The 18,712-nt window shown below is 32.5% G+C and overlaps 1 protein-coding gene across 3 annotated transcripts in view; it reads left to right on the top strand.

The window, feature by feature from the left end:
- The first annotated feature begins 2,429 nt into the window (after positions 1-2,429).
- Positions 2,430-18,712, top strand: part of LOC105332339 (myosin heavy chain, non-muscle) — a 48,615-nt gene continuing 32,332 nt past the window's right edge. Inside the window, exons 1-8 of one of the 3 annotated variants that reach the window (XM_034456454.2) lie at positions 2,430-3,018; positions 5,680-5,836; positions 8,161-8,188; positions 12,506-12,620; positions 13,705-13,722; positions 13,985-14,002; positions 14,992-15,084; positions 16,941-17,004. In XM_034456454.2, coding sequence (XP_034312345.2) covers positions 2,665-3,018; positions 5,680-5,836; positions 8,161-8,188; positions 12,506-12,620; positions 13,705-13,722; positions 13,985-14,002; positions 14,992-15,084; positions 16,941-17,004 — 847 coding nt within the window. In that variant the 5' untranslated portion in view covers positions 2,430-2,664. The remainder of the gene's footprint in view (positions 3,019-5,679; positions 5,837-8,160; positions 8,189-12,505; positions 12,621-13,704; positions 13,723-13,984; positions 14,003-14,991; positions 15,085-16,940; positions 17,005-18,712) is intronic. The other 2 variants (XM_034456459.2, XM_034456461.2) reach the window with 2 other exon arrangements.

Raw genomic sequence — 18,712 nt, 5'->3', positions numbered from 1 at the left:
GCCAGATAAAATATTTTTCCTACGTGGCACCAACGGGCTTCCGTAGATTTGAAATGTTGACCGTATGCATACATTTGATCATCTCATCTTCGTTATGATTTAAATCTAAAACCATCACCGACTAATTTAGCAAATCGTACGTTTCAACTAGGTTTTTGGTTCAAATATTTTACGAGCAAAAACTATATCTGATGGTTGTGAACATGTTAATCTCAGTCTATTTGTAAAAATAATATTAAACTGCTGCAAACTATACTTTACATAGGCGTCGGGTCGGAACCAGGGGGGGGGGGGGGCTTTTTTGCCTGCGAAGAGTTTTGGTAAGAAGTCTAGCCCCTCCCCCCTTTTCAATTTGCTCCCGGCGACACTGCTTTGCCAGCAATAATTTCAGTCAATCTGTCAAGTTCAGGTTCAGTTTATTCGCTTATACCAAGTATATAGGTACAAATTAATAGGACAAATATATAGAATAAAGTTTAACATAGATACCAATCGCGTAAGTACATATGTATACAGCCATAGGAAGAAAGAAAGTAAAAAAGACGTTTAACGAAATTCGGGTTAATGGACAGTCCCTAATTTTCTGTTAAGCCACAGTTCTGTAGCGAAATAAAAATTTAATATAAGGATCAGAGCAAGAAAAAAATAAGGGAAACAGACAGCATCGAAAATATTTGAAATAAATACAGAATTATTTTCCTGGAGATTTAGAATTACAATTTGACATGTCTTCAGAAGACTTTAAAGTTATCGGTCCTTTACAATATCTCTTGTCTAGATATATGTGTCCGTATTTTTTCTGATGCCGAACATTCTAAAATGTAATGAAATTCTTTACCGACGAGTCGCTGTTTAAATAATAGACATAGTCTCTCATTGAGAGGGGTACTGTCCTTTCCGATATCTTTCATTTGATCAAATAAAATATACAACATGACTACTTAAATGAAATATATCGGAAAGGGCAGTGCCATACCATATGTCTGTCTCTTCAGGGAGACAATGGTTTAATTAATGTACGTAATTTTGTCGGGACTTTTCTTAGTTTTACAGATAAGGTATCGAAATACTTCTCAAAGTAGATATAACAGGTTTTAGAATATATGTATCATTAAAATTTATTGTTATATAGCAAATATTTAGATTGTTAACAATGGGTTTCACTAATAAATAAAAAATCGCGAAACTACAGATAAGCTAAATAAGTTATGTACATTCGTTGCTTAACTCGAGCTTTAGTATTCACATTGTCAACCATAGTCTACCGAGATCAAATATAATTCGCTTTCATTATCTATAGCTTACAGTGCTCAAAAATGTTAAGTTTCTTTTAATTGCTAAGTGTACATGTATATTGATGCCGTTATTGTCATGATTGACAGGGATACTGATCTTAAAAATCTATGAAGATAATTTTGATCTTTATCAATTATGGATAAATATAGATTATGAATTTAAAAATACGCTTAATTAATATGATTTTTATTTCAAAATTTGAACGTACTTTTAACTTTCAAACAAAATAATAGTTAAGAGTTATTAAATGCATGCAGTTTTGAGAAAAATGTGCACCACCAAACAAAATCAGATACTCTATTATATTGAAAACCTGTGTTATAACATCAGTTATAACATTGCTGTGAATTCGCCACCGTAAATATATGTAAACAGACTGTAAACTATAATAAAGATTTGTTGATGATATAGTGGCTGTAAATGGGTCTTTGCAAAACTCAGTGACGGATAGATCAGGGTTATGCCTTTCCACGGGAATCTTTAGACTCGCACTCAAAACTCTGAAACATGTATTATCTGTATCTGTATCATAAAATCCACACTTTTGTAAATTTTGTATTCAGTTAAATTCTCAATTTGTTGCTCAAATGAAGAGAGAAAGCTGTTTGAAACGCCTTTGGCCGGCATGTAACCGTATTAAATTGTCCAATAAAAAAATAACCTTTAAGTTAAGTAATTTCAGTAACTGACAGTGTAAGAATAAAATCATTGTAATGTACAGCATTTTCAGCATTTCATTAATTAGATATGGTTTAATGGCAAATGAGATTTGCTTCTATGCTGTGCAATATTTAAACAATAATTAAAGCACTTTCTTTGGTGATTCATTCTGGGAGTGAAGGTAGCGACATTGAAGAAAATATACATAACCCGCGTTAATCTACTGAAGAGCCCGGTAGGGCAAAATCGCTATAGATAATCATAAAGTTGTTTGAGCATTGGGCTAATATTATAAGTTAGTCATATTTATTATTTTTTATGGACAGTGTATGATTTAAAATTATCCTCCCCGCCAATAGTATGTTTGCGGCAATGCCCATATACGGATTTTGAGACATTTTTTCCGCTTTCACCTGTACTTTATTAAAAGTCCCATACATATTACGAAACGTTATGTTATTTCCGGAATGACAAATATTTCCTTCACCGAACCCAGCTTCGTCACGTGACCAGTGGTAGTGCCTGTTTATTTCGAGCGGGCGGGGGCCCGGTGACAAATTTGCATGAATCAGAAGAATATTGGATTTTCTTTTACCCGGATTGCCTTTTTATAAGAACTTTTGGACTTTACAGTGATAATCAGAAACAATTTTGAAGAGACATTTACCAAGCTAAGTAAATCCAGAGGTAGGAAGTTTTTTCTTCAAAATGGCGGACGATCCGTATGCAGGTGTGAGCGCTCAAGAACTTCAGTATTTGGCTGTGGACAGAAACAAAATTAATGACCCTATGGTACAGGCTGAATGGGCTTCAAAAAAACTCATCTGGATACCCCACGAAATACATGGTTTCTGTGCTGCCAGTATAGCAAGCGACCATGGGGACGAGATAGAAGTAATGGTAGAAGAAACCGGAAAACGTGTGAGGGTTCACAGAGACGATTGCCAGAAAATGAATCCTCCTAAGTTCAATAAAGTAGAAGATATGGCAGAGCTTACATGTCTCAATGAAGCTTCTGTTCTTCACAATTTGAAAGATCGTTATTTTTCAGGCTTAATATATGTAAGTACATGGGAACTATTCTCCACACATTGAGACAATTGACTGATTTTCGACGTTTAGTTTGCTCAGTAGGAAAGATGATTCAGAATTAAGCTAAAATCATGAGTTATAGTATTTAATAGTCAAGTAATTAAAATGCTCAAACTGACAAAAAACATTTTGCGAATATAAATACTTCCAAAGTACTTGTATATAGTACATGTAGTACCATGAAAAATTGGTTTTTTTTTCTTCATATATTTATGACTGGCTTAATTGTTAGGGACGCAAAATGATTGTTGATCGTAGCTTATAAAATGTGTTCTTAGACCCTTTAATACACAAAATCACAGTTTTACTGAAGTATTAAATCATGCCAATCACTAACTTTTACGTGGACACAATGACACACAACCCAACAGGGATAGACATCAACTTTTCGGGCAAGTGAACTTAATTCTGACTGCGTGAATGTTAAAATGGGTAGCCCGAAAACTACAATATAGTAAGAAGACAACACCACATTCGATAATTTTATTTGAGTGTCATACAAATATGATTACATGTATGTGATGACCAAATATGTTTTATTTCATAAGCTTAGTTGCTGGATAAAACATTTATGTTGTACCAGAATTTTTGGCAAATTAAACCTCATTAACTTTTAATAACATGTCTTGTTTGAATAATTTTCGATGGATGCTTTTTCTTTTACAAATTATTAATGGAAAAGAATGCTTGCAAAGCCATTTGAAGTGCAGTCATTGCTACCGACATGTTTCGTGATCAAGATAAGTCGTAAGACAAATATATTCGATCTTATAAATTCTGTGCGTAAGCGAATATGATGAAACTACATCATGATATTCAGTTTTATCAAAGAATGTAATATAATTATGAGATGAGGGTATAAATTTGAAAATTGATAATTAAAAGCATTCATACTGGACGACTTATCTAAAATCAACACTGAGGCCATTCTGAGTTTCCATATGCAAAGTTGTATAGTGAAAGTTTATTTTTATGTTTTTAAATTATTTTCATTAATTATTTCTATTAAAATTTTCACTTGCCAAATCGGAAAAGTAAGTTTATAGTTTCACTTGCTTGAAATGACATTTTACTTGCCAATAAGGCAACAGTTAATGTCGATCCCTGCCCAACCTTCCATTTTGTGATAAAAAACCTTCAACTGTTTAACAATACCGTACCCCTGTTTTACCTACTGAGTGAAAGTAAATTTTGGTCATTTCAGAAACATGTTGATCATTTGAGACTATAATATAAGTAAGCTTTTGATTTAAACATTTTTTAATATTATGGGAGCACAAAGAGGGATAGAATTTTTAGAAAGAGCTATCATTTATGATTTACACATGCAAGAGTACTTGCATTGTTTGTTGACAGGATAGACTAGAGGTACCTTATAGGATGGGAGTAAAACCACGGAGTGAGGTCACTGAGGAGTCCAATCTGATAATAATATTAAAATGAATAATCAATATTAAGTTAGTAAAATATTGAATCCTGATATCACCAGTATTGAATAGTGCCTGGGGTTCATTAAAGTATGTATCCAATGAATGTCCAAAAAGACACTATCCATGCAATAATAATATTTATAAAAAAAAAAGGAGGAAAAAAATTGTGTGTGGTACAACCAGATGTTTTGATTCATTTTCAAAGTTCATACCTTTGTGAATTAAAAAAAAAATGACGCAAACAAGACATGCTTTAACTAGTTTTTATACAGAATAACAGAATCTGGAATGTCTTGGTCAATAGTTATAAAAATTTAATGATGCAAAAAGGCATTTTGCAGCCTTGGTAAACATGTAGATAGTTTAATGAATGGCAGATTTAGGCATGCTCAGCTAATATAGTTCAGATATAGGTTAGAATTACTTGTGTATTGGTGTCTTTAATTTGGTGACACGGTTCTGTTGATCAAAGGTCACCCATCCTTACTGTTTGCTGACAGCTTCGTTTGTCTGTTCTTACTGCACTGTACACAGCTTTAGTGTCTTTTGTTTATCTAATGTTTAAGACCAGTGAATAAGGGCTATTGTCCAAACTGCTTTAAATCTTTACCCCAGCCAGAGACAGACACTAGACTAAAGTGCTATATAATCATTCAACCATTTCCCTGTCCCAGTGTAATCTTTTTTTTCAATTTAGGGCATTCCAGACATACCACAGATTAGATGTTAACGGTGAATGATTTAAAATTGAAAGGAGAGAGCATTTTTTTGGTGTCAGTCAATTAAAACTCCTTAAATCGATTTTGTTTTGCATATGTGTTATCATCAACACAAAATTTGAAATTAATTCATTCAACATGTTGTTATTAAATTTTAATTTACAGCTGAAAATTTGTATTTCTGGAAACATTTGAAGCTGTGTCTGTCATTCAACTTTCCCTGAGTTTATGATAGGTCAAAGGAGACTTAATTCAGTGTACAGACAGTGAATATATTTAAAGCAGATCTATCATTATGGGTATTTCTATGCATGCAAAGCATATGTTGATCATTGTCATGTTGATTGTTATGGTATGACCTTAAAGTTTACCAGGCACTTTGCTCAGTGACTTCACTGTACGCCAAGGATATCATATGATGATGCAAATGAACCCATCTGCTCTAATTATCTTTGTAATTCATGATCTTTTTTTTTTTACAGACGTACTCTGGTCTTTTTTGTGTGGTAGTTAACCCTTACAAGAGACTCCCCATCTACACAGAGAAAGTCATTGAACTTTACAAAGGCAAAAAAAGACATGAAGTCCCACCACATGTATTTGCTATCACAGACACGGCATACAGGAGCATGCTGCAAGGTAAACTACTTTAAATGCTGCCATAATTGGCTTTCCCAGGACCCCTCACCCATAAAGAAGAATCAATCTCATTTTTATAAATCTCAGACAGTCAACACTGAAAAGTTTGTATCATTGCACTGCACCTGTGTTGAATGCGTAACTCAATTTTTTTTAACCTGACCATGAAGCCTCAAGCAGTTCTCCATGAAAGCAGTAGTAGTGACAAGAAATAATGCATTATAGAAGGATTTTTAACTTGTGTGGATTATAAGTGATAAAATGTGCAGATGCATGCACTCAGTGAATAGATGTTTTTATTGATTTCAAGATTTTTTAATAGGTAGGGCTGTCCCGATTTTGGGTTGGGTTCGTAATTTTTAGGTTTAATTTTAGGTTTTTCAGTTCGGGTCTTCAACTTTAAAAGAAAAATTCATTATTTAAACTTCAAAAGTTTATTTTTTTTCTCCAATTTTTACACTTTTAATAACAAACATAATGGTTAGTTTCCTGAATAGAAATTAAGTTTAATTTAAAAACCTTTTTTTTATTGAATAATTTCACCTCAGATAAGTTGATAAGCATATTCAAAGCCATATTTACATGTGACCTCATCTTTTTTTTTTCTCCCTTATAGCGCATAAAGAACAAAACTTGTTGTGTGAAGACCTCCTATATGCCTTACAAAATTTTATAATAGTAGCATACACTTTTCATGTATTTTCATTGCAACTCTGCTGAAGAAACATGCTTTGAACATGAACTTGGTGGAACACTTGGATTTTATTTTGGTATCTTCTACATATGCCAGTATGTAAGACAGATATCATTTATATACCCTCCTTCGTAGAAGGGAGGGCATATTGCTTTGCTGCTGCCCGTCTCTCTGTTGGTGGTCGGTCCATTAACAGTTTCTGTTCATTTTCTTCGCAGAGGATAAACATATTGAAATGAAATTTGGTATACAGCTTAAGGTCAGATGACACATTCCTCAATTTTATATGATATTTTCAAGGAATTTGTTAATGGTTTACTACTACTCAGACAAACTTTCTTGCAAAAAATTAGGATACCTTGCCAGGCATTTCTGCAAAATACTAGAGAATGCAATTTCCTATAAAATCTGCTTGAAAATACACTTGAATTGCTGATATTAAAAATAAATAAATAATACAGCACAGCGAAATTCCCTATATTGGGCCGGGCTTTGAACTCACAACCCTTAGAACCTACGCTCCTGGCAGAGAGCGGCCACGTCTCTAACCACTCGGCCATCTAGGCATATATCGATATAAAAGTAAATTTTAATCATTTTAAAAATCATTATGAAAATAATGATTTTTATTGGAACTCTTTATTACGAGGGGATACAAAAAAGATGCTTGAGGAACGTGTCGTCTGACCTTAATCATGATAATATCTAGGTCAAGTTTGATGTTGGGTACAGTCGTGCAATTTTCGGCAGAGGTATGCCCCTTGGACGTATGAAAATTCCAATTTTTTGCAGTTTCTGCTCATTTTCTTTGCAGAGGATGAAGGTATTGAAATGAAAGTTAGTATACAGGTTTATCATGATAATATCTAGGTCAAGTTCGATATTGGGTATGATCGAACAATTTTTGACAGAGTTGTGCCCCTTGGGCGTATAAAAATTGCAATTATTTGCAGTTTCTGCTCATTTCTTTGCAGAGAATGCATATACTGAAATGAAATTTAGTATGCAGATTTATTATGATATTATCTAGGTCAAGTTCAATATTAGATACGATCAAGTAATTTTTGACGGAGTTATGCCCCTTGGACATAGAAAAATTCCAATTATTTGCAGTTTCTGGGTATTTTCTTTGCAGATGTTTCAATTATTTGCAATTTCCATTCAGTATCTTCACAGATGTTTCAAAAGGAGGGGGGCATAAGTGTTTTACAAACATCTCTTGTTAGTATGATAGAAGTATGAAGTTGGGTTCGAATAATAGAACATCAAAATCCTTAAATTAAAATTGAATAATCATTACAAGTGTAATGTTTCCTTGGAATGTTGTTGGCAGAATTAGAATAGAAACTCAATGAAGTATTGATATAACTATTTGTGGTGCTTCTTATACATCCTATAATGTGTAGAGTTTCATGTTGTATATTTGTAAGATAAAGGTAAAATTTATGAAAATTTATTTCGCAGCAAAACTTGAGCTTCAAATGAATTGAATTTTGTTTGTTGATCTTCCATTTTATTGCCATGCTAAGGCATGCATGCAAACTTTTCAAAGTTGAGAGTTGAAGTTTATAGAATGAATGATTGTTCTTGTATTTTCTTGTTTTAAATATGACTTTCTTGTATTTTACAGATAGGGAAGACCAGTCTATTCTCTGCACGTAAGTACCTATTTACATGCTGTAAAGCCAGTTTAAGTGTCTGAGGATGGAGCATATTGGCTAAGAAGCGACACTCTGTAAAATAACAGGGGGTTCAAAATTCTCTCTCATGTCAGAGTAAAAATGGTGTTTTACCCTTTTCTTGACAGTTATGAAATTTTTTTATTAATAATTAACTGAGAAAACTAATTTAAATCTTATATATCAAATAAGTCATGGTAGATCAAACCTTCTAAAAGTATTGTGTGTGGATTTACTGTTTAGATATAGAGCAAATTTTCATTTACAATTTCATAAGCTCAATTGTAAGCAAAATGAGATGTTTGAGTGTTAAAGTCCATGTACTTTATAATTATTATGTTTACCAAGCCCTGATAATTTAAGTATGTGCTACACATTTTTGGAATTGTACTAGTATATCGTGTCCCTGAAAAATGCAAGTCTTTGTTTCCTCTGCTGTTGAAGTAGTCTCTGTGGTAGTCATTGAAAGAGGATGTGGATAATTTACATATTTCAAGAGTATTAACAAGATATTGTCAAGTACCGGTAGTTTCATTGGGTTGATTTTAAATTACACACACACAGACACACACACATATATATACATGAGCTCTAAAGGCATGGCCATAAACTGCCAATAACCATCTGATCCATGTCAGATTGGTTTGTCATCTTGTAGTGAGGGCTTTATGATGTGCTGTTGTTTATTATCCTGGTCTGGTGACACAGGGTTCATAAAAGTTAGATGAGATAGGTTGTGTAAGAGAATTCTTATCATTTATTTACATATCCTGTTCACTGTTATAGGAAGGGGTTGTAGTAGGGGATTTATTCGGTTATATTTACATTTTCCAGTGTCTTTGCCTGTGATAACACTACGTATCGATTTTGTAAGATATAACTCATTATACAAATGACGCCAAATTGAGGCGCCAGTGGGGTTTGCTTATTTATATTTAAATATTTAATCAGACAATGGCTTAAAATTATATAAATATAAGTAATGAGGAATCATTCTTTGAATATTATGAGGTGATAATTTCGGTCGTGGCTTGATCAAATCTATCATAAAGCCCTTCGGGCTTTATTGGATTTGATCACACCTCGACCGAAATTATCACTTCATAATACTCAAAGAATGATTCCATATTCCTTATTAAAATACAGTCTAGACTGCCTTAGTGACTCTCTGTATTGAGCGACTCTCTGTCTTATGCGACCATAATTAGACCGCCCAACGTAATTTACTATTAAAAACCTGCATTAAGTGACCCCCTGCCTTATGTGACAAGTGACCATCATATTTTAGTCCCAAGATACTGTGTAGACTGTTTTAAGTGACTTTTAGCAAATTAAAATGGCATCCAAAGCTGAGAAACAATTAGAAGTTTTTATAACCAATTAGAATAGTTAACGGTAATTAACATTAATCCCCATATCAGTCTAGACACACTCCCAAAACAGAGTCAACGGAAGTGATTTTCTGCAAGTATTTTGGACTCCGTTTTGGGAGTCTACGCATGCACACTTGTACAAAAAATGGCGATTTTTCGATAAAAACATATGGGCCACAAGAAATCATCTTGCAAAGTGCTGCATGTGTTGGCAGACTTCTAACATGTTTTAAAAGACCCAGAATATAAGTTGCTATCGATTGTATTTGCTCGGAATAGGGGTTTATTTGCACTTAAAAGTTATTTATCTCCGAAGTTGGATGTTTGAATGATGCTTAAAAAGTGATATTTTTGTGTATTTGTGGAGTTTGTGCCTACAAATTTTGACCAGATGTTTATACCACTAGGTCAAGTTAAAAAAATCAGCATTGGTTGATACTTTTTGTTGGAGTTATGGGACTTTGTAAGCGCTCTTGTGCCTACAAATTTTAACGGATTTTCATTAAATTTATACCAAATGTTTATACCACTATTACCTTGGTCAAGTGCGAAAATCAGCATTGGTCGATGCTTTTTGTTGGAGATATGGGACTTTGTGACCTTGTAAGCGCTCTCATACTTTTTTGTAAGCACTCTCGTGCCTACAAATTTTGACCGATTTGCATTAAATTTATACCAAATGTTTATACCACTATTATCTTGGTCAAGTTCGAAAATCAGCATTGGTTGATACTTTTTGTTGGAGTTATGGGACTTTGTGATTTTGTAAGCGCTCTCATGCCTACAAATTTTGATGGATTTTCATTAAATTTATACCAAATGTTTATACCACTAATACTTTGGTCAAGTTCTTTTAGATTGTAGTATTTTGGATATATTTGCGACAGGAAAAATAGAAGAAAAAAAATGTTCCTCCCAACCTCCCCACACATTTAACTCTGGAACAGCCCTGAATGTTTGAAAATATTGCAATTTCATATACAGTATACTAGTATACTGCTTGACCGGCAGGGGACCCAGGAATTCTATTCTTGTTTCGTATTGTGTTACAATTTAAAGTCGCCAAACACACAAATTGATAAGTGCATAAACGAAAAGAGCCCCGACTACTATCAAAAACTGGCTGCACTAGCGATGATTAAAAAAGTCTTATTTGTATTGAAAAAATAGGATTGACTGTTTAAAAACCTCGAAAAAGAAACAAATTGTCACTCTAGATACAATATCTCTTTAAATTTAACAGATAATTATCATCAAAACACTTATAATTGCCTGCGGCATTTCCGATGTTAGGAAACCATGTTAAATACAGAATTATTCAAGATAATTGAATAATTAAGCCTGAAAATAATGTAAATGAGACTATATTTTAACAAACAATGATAAATAATCATATCCAAGCATTTAATTTATTTCCAAAAAGTTATAATTGTTATGTGCGATTGAAGATATGGGTGAATTTTTCATTTAAAAAATTGATATTACTTAATAAAAGTTAACAGTTATGAACATGTGACATAAATATATGACACATAAACATTCAGAAATGTTTTTGAATGTTTAAAATTAATTTTTGTTGTGTTTTTTGCCAATTTTAGAGATTTATTTAGAACTAAGGGGCATAACTCATACGTTGTTTACATTAGAAACGCCGTTTTACTGCAATGCATGATGGAGCAAAAGACTCCGTTTTGGGAGTTAACTCCGTTTTGCCCTTTTGTGTCGCTCAGCTTTTCATGAAATTATTGGGTTATAGGCTTCAAAATTGATTCGTAATTTTATCACAGACAAAGACAGTGGAAAATGTAATATTTCCCGATAATGCGTGTTATGCATGTACACTTACTATGTCAGAAATATTTTATTTCCATGTATTAAAATATATTTTTACTCTGACCATCGCCAGTGTATTCGCCATTACGTATCCAGACACCTGTTCACTCGGCGCATGGTCGATGTTTGTTTAACAATTTCCGGTGTCAGAAGCATGCACCTATCTCATGTTGGACATCAAAGGGGGATCTCGAGTACAGGATGATGAGCAATTATTATGATTTTACTTTGTGTCCAGTTATGCAGTTAAATGTTATTGCTTTACATAGACAAAAATAAATCAATCATTTTTACGACTTGATAATGACGATATATGACATACATACGTTTCTTCACATTTTTATTTAACAACAATCAAAGAATTGGGCTACAATTTATTGATGAAATATACAGGTTTATTACGGTACGCTGTATATACACAGAGAGTGAACATTCCATTGAAATACAACTTACACACATTAAGATATGTACTTTAATATCAGTTATAAACTTTTCCCGGGACTGCAATAATTTGTTTCATTTGAATTTGGTTTCAATTAAACTGTGCAATGTTATCTTCCCACTAGTGATATATGGAACCATGTGATGATGTGTTTAGGAAAAAATTAACAGTAAAATTTTTTAATTGATTAATAACGTGTCATTTTTTTAGCTCACCGAGACATAGTCTTGGGGGAGCTTATGCTAAACCATCGGCATCGGGAAGTGGTTAAGGTTTTTGTTGCAGGTCTGGTATTTATATTACTACTTGTCCCATCTTCACCAAATTTGCATGGATGATGCATCTGGACCTACTTTTTGACTTGAAAGACGTGGGTGCTGAATCTGGGCCATGAATAAATGCATTTTTCTTCTCAAATGTAAAAGATGGCCGCACATCCCCCTTAAAATAAAAGACATAAAATGAATTTCAACATATAATCCCAACTAAGTTCTGTTGGAATTTGTTCCTGCTGCATTTCTAACAAGACTTATTAATTAAAAATAAAGGTTAGCACTGTTTTTATATCAATAGGAAAAGATTCTGCTAGACAGGTGTACAGATAATGCAACATTTTTTGATAATTTTAAACTGTCATATAACTTTCAGTGGAGAGTCTGGAGCTGGAAAGACAGAAAACACAAAAAAAGTCATCCAGTACTTGGCATATGTTGCTGCATCGTCCAGGTCTAATCGGTCATCGGTATCCAATCTGCATGTCACGGTAAGAAGTTTCTTTGGTTTGTTATGTATGCTAACAATTGTATGACTGTTGTGGCTATTGATGTTGTCAGCTAGAAAATGAAATGATGAATCCATTATCTTATTCTTATATAGTTATTTGAAATTTAACTCAAGATGTAATTTGTTTCCACAAGAACATGAGATAAGGTTTAACCATTACTTGAAAATGAAACTATTATGAAAATCACATTTGAATAAAAAAAGGCAGTTTTTTCAAACAGAGTAATTTTATGACTTCGCTAATGTGTTTAAATTATTATTTAGACAGCAATTCTGATTCATGAAAATAACTTGTTCTATTGTAGATATTTCAGTAAATTTGCATCTCTATTTAGTTTTCTATATATCATACTATGTAACATTACACAGAAATTACATGCTGGGACATTTCCCATTCAGTCCTTTCATTTATTAGGTAAAACTGAGTGATGTATACTTTTTCTTAAAGTTGAACATTTTTTAAAGTTGTTGAAAATAGCTGATCCTTAAAAATAGGAGAGCTGCCTTGTTGATAAGCCTTTAAACAGGTGAAAGTTTTTCATCAGCACTCAGTCATTTAGTGTAGTTTTGCTGTTATCTTAGCAACTTGACAACCAGTGGCTGCAAAAAGGGAATTAGGCTGTAGAACAGAAAGAAAAGCCAGTCTTTATCATGAGAGGCCTGTTAAGCTTTAATATTGATCACAACAGTCATCACCCTGGTTTTGACCATACACAATGCTATTTCTGCATTTCATCATTGATTAGAGGTCAATGAGTCACTTAGTCAGGGGTTTGAATAAAATAGTTCCGAAAATCTGTCCATTTGTTTTCTATCTGGTGTCACAGTTTTCTAAGAGCTTCAGATGACAATGATGTTAGAACTGGGCATTATCTGTTTTCTAGAATTTAGTTTGTTCAGCAGTGTCCCCTTAGCAGTGGATTTATTAATTTAAATTGAATTGAAAACAAGTTGTGGGGGAAGTCTGTTTGCATGATTTCAAAAAATTGAATTCTGAATGATAAAGGAAAAGGATTTTACTTGATGTTTTTACTTGAAATTTTGTTCACTCCTTAAATTTACAGCAACATGTAGTTCAGCAGGTAAAACATATTTTTGATCAAAAGAAACTATATCTTATTTCTATTATCTCTGTAATGGTGTATTTCATTATAATCCATTTCCTACATTCCCTTCCTGGTGTATCATGGTACAAAATACACACTGTTGAAATCTCTGAACAAATACAAACCTTTTGCCATGCATGATATCCTATACTATACTTTTCCAGCATGCACACTCTCTATAATATATAATTGTTGTTTCTTAACTAATTAATATCTCTTTTCTCTGTGGAATTCATAGAGCAAAGACATCAACCTTGTAAGTACCAAGAGCTGCTCAATCTTGTGCTCTGGAGTCTGTCATGCAACCACCACGTTCAGTGACACATTTTGCTCAGTGTAGTCTATAGATATGGTAGAAATGCATTGTAGGTGTTTATGGTGGTTACATGACACTTATTGAAAGAAGTGATCTTGTCTAATCCCTCATGCTGTGTGTTTGTGTGTGTGTGTGTGTGTGTGTCTGCTGTAAATTGATATGTAGGTGCATGCTCAGTGCTGGGTTGTTTGTACATGAAGCATGGCTGTATCTAATTTCACCTACATTTCATTGCATTCAGTTTTGTTTGTTTCAGATAAAATAAAGTCTTAAAAGTGATGGAAATTATTTGTAAACACAAGTTTCATCTTTATTTTTGATAAAGGGCATTAAAGTCACGAATCATTCTATCTATTTCATCTTACTTGCTTTAGATTTGTCGATGTTAGAACTGTATATGCACAGGCATAAAAAAGCAGTTTTGTCTTTATTATACATAGCATTACAATCATGCATGCATCTTAGTAAGCAAAGACAGCTCATTCTGTGACACTGGTCAGTGATCTGGGATGGTCGTTCTGGTTTGTATGTGTCCAACTGCATGGTTAGTTGGAGGGGATGGTGGAAGAAGGAACAAACATTCCTCATTTGTCACTGGGAGGTGGGAAGGTGACACCTTGTCAGTCACTGTCTCACTGCTGCGGGTGGTGGATTAGTTGAGGACAATAGAATTCAATCACATCATGTAGTGCTTGTCTGAAGTAATATTGGTGCTATTTTTTTATTCTTAATGTATGCCTGCTATCAAGCTTCACATAAATACATTTACAGTAAAATAATTACTTTGTATAACAAGCATTTAATTTTTACACAGATGATGTGGTAATATATATTGCTGTTATTCAAAATGAAATTCATCAAAATTATGTTTCTGTGTATCTAACAAATCCAAGCTTTTTATCATCTAAAAAAAATTTGATCATTAACAGGGAGAATTGGAGAATCAATTGCTGCAGGCTAATCCTATTTTGGAGGCCTTTGGAAATGCCAAAACCATCAAGAATGATAACTCCTCAAGATTTGTAAGTAACTGGAAACAGTAAAAAATGCACATTTTAATAAGTGATTTTCAAAGTGAAAATTGATGAACGTTTTAAAAATGAGTTTGTAATTGCATTGTTATCATAATAATAGAATAAGTTAAAGCTGACATGAATTCATAAATTTGCATATTTTCCTTTTATATCTGACTACAGCCAAATGTGGTTAAGATTTCTATTGTTACGCTCATTGCTACACACCCCCTGTATAACGCTGATAGCACTATTCAGGGGTATTTTATTTACCTGAACCATTTCATTGGACAAATAGATTTGTTAAGGTATTCGATGTATAACAACCACATTTTGTACCTAATAAATGAATGGTCAGATATTCTTAATCATGATATCATTTTGAAGGTGTTATCAAATAAAAATACTCCACCAAAGGAATTTTCAAAGTTTTTATTATGGCCCAACTAATTACACCTTGAATTTTGCATTAAAGTCTATGGGCAATGTATGTTTTATTAAGATATTGTAAAAAGTAACTTAAAATTAGTAAAACTCTTTTGGTTAATACATGCATAAACTTTCTCTTTATTTAAATATGAAATAAAATGAATCATTTACCGCAGATATTTTGATGAAACAAAATTTTTCTTTTTTTCATCAAGGGGAGATAACTCTTTAAAAAAAATTTAAAGTGCAAAATGACCGGCTCCTTATATGTTGTCTGTCATGTGAATTTGGTTCATTTCACTTTCATAGTTATCAAACAATACATATCTAACTAGTTTAAAATGCTTCAAAATTGTTTAATATCCCTTCATTATACATTGAATACCTTAAATGTGTTTTGAAGAAAATATGACAACTATTGCAATATTAAGGAATATCTGATGAAAGACAAAACTGACTGAAATCCAGGCACACATATTTTGAAAAATTCATTATCATTTTAGAAGGTTTTCCTGGGAAATCATCGCACATGTGTAAACCACACACTACATAGAGTAATGTGCAGTGACAATATGGAGTTAAAAAAACCTAAAGTGTTTTTGTAGAAAATGAATAAAAATATGTTACCATGTTACTTTCTTGGATATACATTACTATAACTTATTTACCCTGTTGAATGTAATGTGATGCGTCTACAATATGATGTCCACATTATACACTCTGTATGAAATACACATATGTTCAATAAGTTTCGCAGCTCAACATGTATCTGTGCAAGAAAATGCAGAAATTTTTCAAAGGATAAACTATATATTATTTCTTGTTGATCATAGTTTTTTGGTCACCTGAGTCACACAATTTTATGAAACAGGAATAATGTTTAGATGTGCATATATGAAATATTGAATTTTAATTTTGGGAATTTTTTTTCTATATAAACTTATAAAGTCTGGCCAGTATTGAAAAATACTACTGAAATAGTTTGTCAGAAAAATTCCTCTAAAACTAATGAATAGAATTAATACTTGCAAGTTGATAATGACAAAGGCGTAGATGCATGTACATATCTTCAGGAAGTTGTGATGAATTTCCTAGGAATCTGTATGCCCCTCTATGTATTTAATACATATACCATACCATACCATACCATACATAATGTTTTGCATTGTCAAGTAATGTGGGAGTTGAAGGAGTGGGAGGTTGATCAATCTTAAGATTAAAATTCAAGGTGCAATTAATAAGACAGTAATCAAAATTTTGAAAGTTCCTTTAGTGGAGTATTTTTATTTGATAAAAACTTCAAAATGACAGCATGGTAAGAAATATTGAAACATTCATTTTTTGATACAAAATGTGGTTGTTATACATTGGAATACCTTTAAATACTGAAAAAATTATAATTATTATATAAAAAGTATTCCAAAATTATTTTCCAGGGGAAGTTCATCAGAATCAATTTTGATTCATCTGGATACATATCAGGAGCCAACATAGAGACATGTATCTTGTACATTCATCTATTAAAACTATTATAGATGAGGAGAAATGAGCTTGGAGAAAAAAATCATAAGATGTAGTTATATTTATGAATAGAGCCATTTTAACAAGAGCTTGGACTTTTGGCAGTACATGTCAAACTCCAAATTGATGAAGGTCTTCTCATTGTTAACTGTCCAGTCATTGGCTAACATGTACGAATACATTAAACCCAACGGCATTTGTCCGACTTTCAGTTCAAAGATCATCATTTTTTCACAACAAAGTAGATCTTGACAAAAAAGTCTTAAATAACACCTAGTATGAAGTTAAAGACAACAATTATATAACAAGTATGTAAGGTTAAACTAAGAGAACAACAATTATTACTTAGATAGTATCTGATGTGAGCCTGAAAAATATCCTTGCAACCTCAAATTGCCATAAGTTATTATAACATGATAAGTCGGTAGCGCAACGTTTTCCAGACCATGTATATCACTTGTACAGAAAACCTTCTCCATGAACAAGTAGATTAAGAACTTAAAATACAAATTACAAATATAATTAATATAATGCATGTAAATGTGTACTTCTCTACTACTATATTAAAATAATAGACTCAAATTTTTGGTCTTTAATACCGATAAATCAGAAAAATACTGTCTTTTGTTTTGTATATTTTAAACATCATTGGTACTTGAAGATTACCAATTTGTTTTTATTTTTTCTCAGTTAAGCTTCGCTAATTCATAATCAACAAAAATTCCTTAAAAAAATTCCGGAAATCATCTGGATTTTTTTGGATTTAACAATATTACACTAACGCAATACATTTATGCTAATGAGATCTCTCAATTACATATTTGCATGAATAAACTCAGAAATGATAAATGAATACAAATACGGGTAAATTTTCATGGGAAATTTGCTATATATTCTGTTCATATATATTAATGATTTCTTATGAGAGAAAGTATAAAATAACAAATATACATTTCAACTAAGTACATGTACTTACTTTTGTTATCGTGATGACAAAAAATATTTGATTACATGCAAAATATTTGATTACATGCAAAAAAGTTCACATTATATTTCTTAGGAGAGTGAAGATAGAATATGTTTTATCATAAAAATTAATTATGTCCTACAGACTCATGCAGTTTTACGATAGAATGCGTTCCGTGTATTGTCTCTGTAGCAAAGAAATTACGTGTACGTTGGTGAAAAAATGTTGGAATTCTTCCATTATATATATTAAAATTTTTAGATGAAAGATATTAACAGTTTCATAAAAGGTTTATTATGATGAATTTGACCTTTTTTTTCCAGACAACTTCATTAATTTGCAATTTTCTGCTACATTACGGGTATATCAGTGGGAGGCATTCTAACTGTAGTGAGGGCCTTTCCCGAGACACAGATTATTCAAACTAAGGAAACCATAGTGAAATTAATAACATTATTGTAGGCTTATAGCTTTGTTATGTAAATGTCAATAATATGGTGTGTTGATGTACCTATTTCGTAAATGTCCAATATGTAATGTCAACCCATGCACGCACGGGTCAAAGTCTAGTTGTTTTCTATAATACGATTGCAAAGTGGCTGAATTAAAGTTTGCTGGAACTCAATCGCTTGAATATAGATCTGCAAAGGCATTTCATTAGACAAGTTTGAATTGCCGAGTATGCAGTTTGCATAGATTAAACAAAAAAGTTTTAAATAC

This window comes from Magallana gigas, chromosome 7, assembly GCF_963853765.1.
Source record: "Magallana gigas chromosome 7, xbMagGiga1.1, whole genome shotgun sequence".
NCBI lineage: Eukaryota > Metazoa > Mollusca > Bivalvia > Ostreida > Ostreidae > Magallana > Magallana gigas.
The sequence above is the reverse complement of the archived record's forward strand: the minus strand, read 5'-3'. Positions and strand labels throughout refer to the sequence as shown.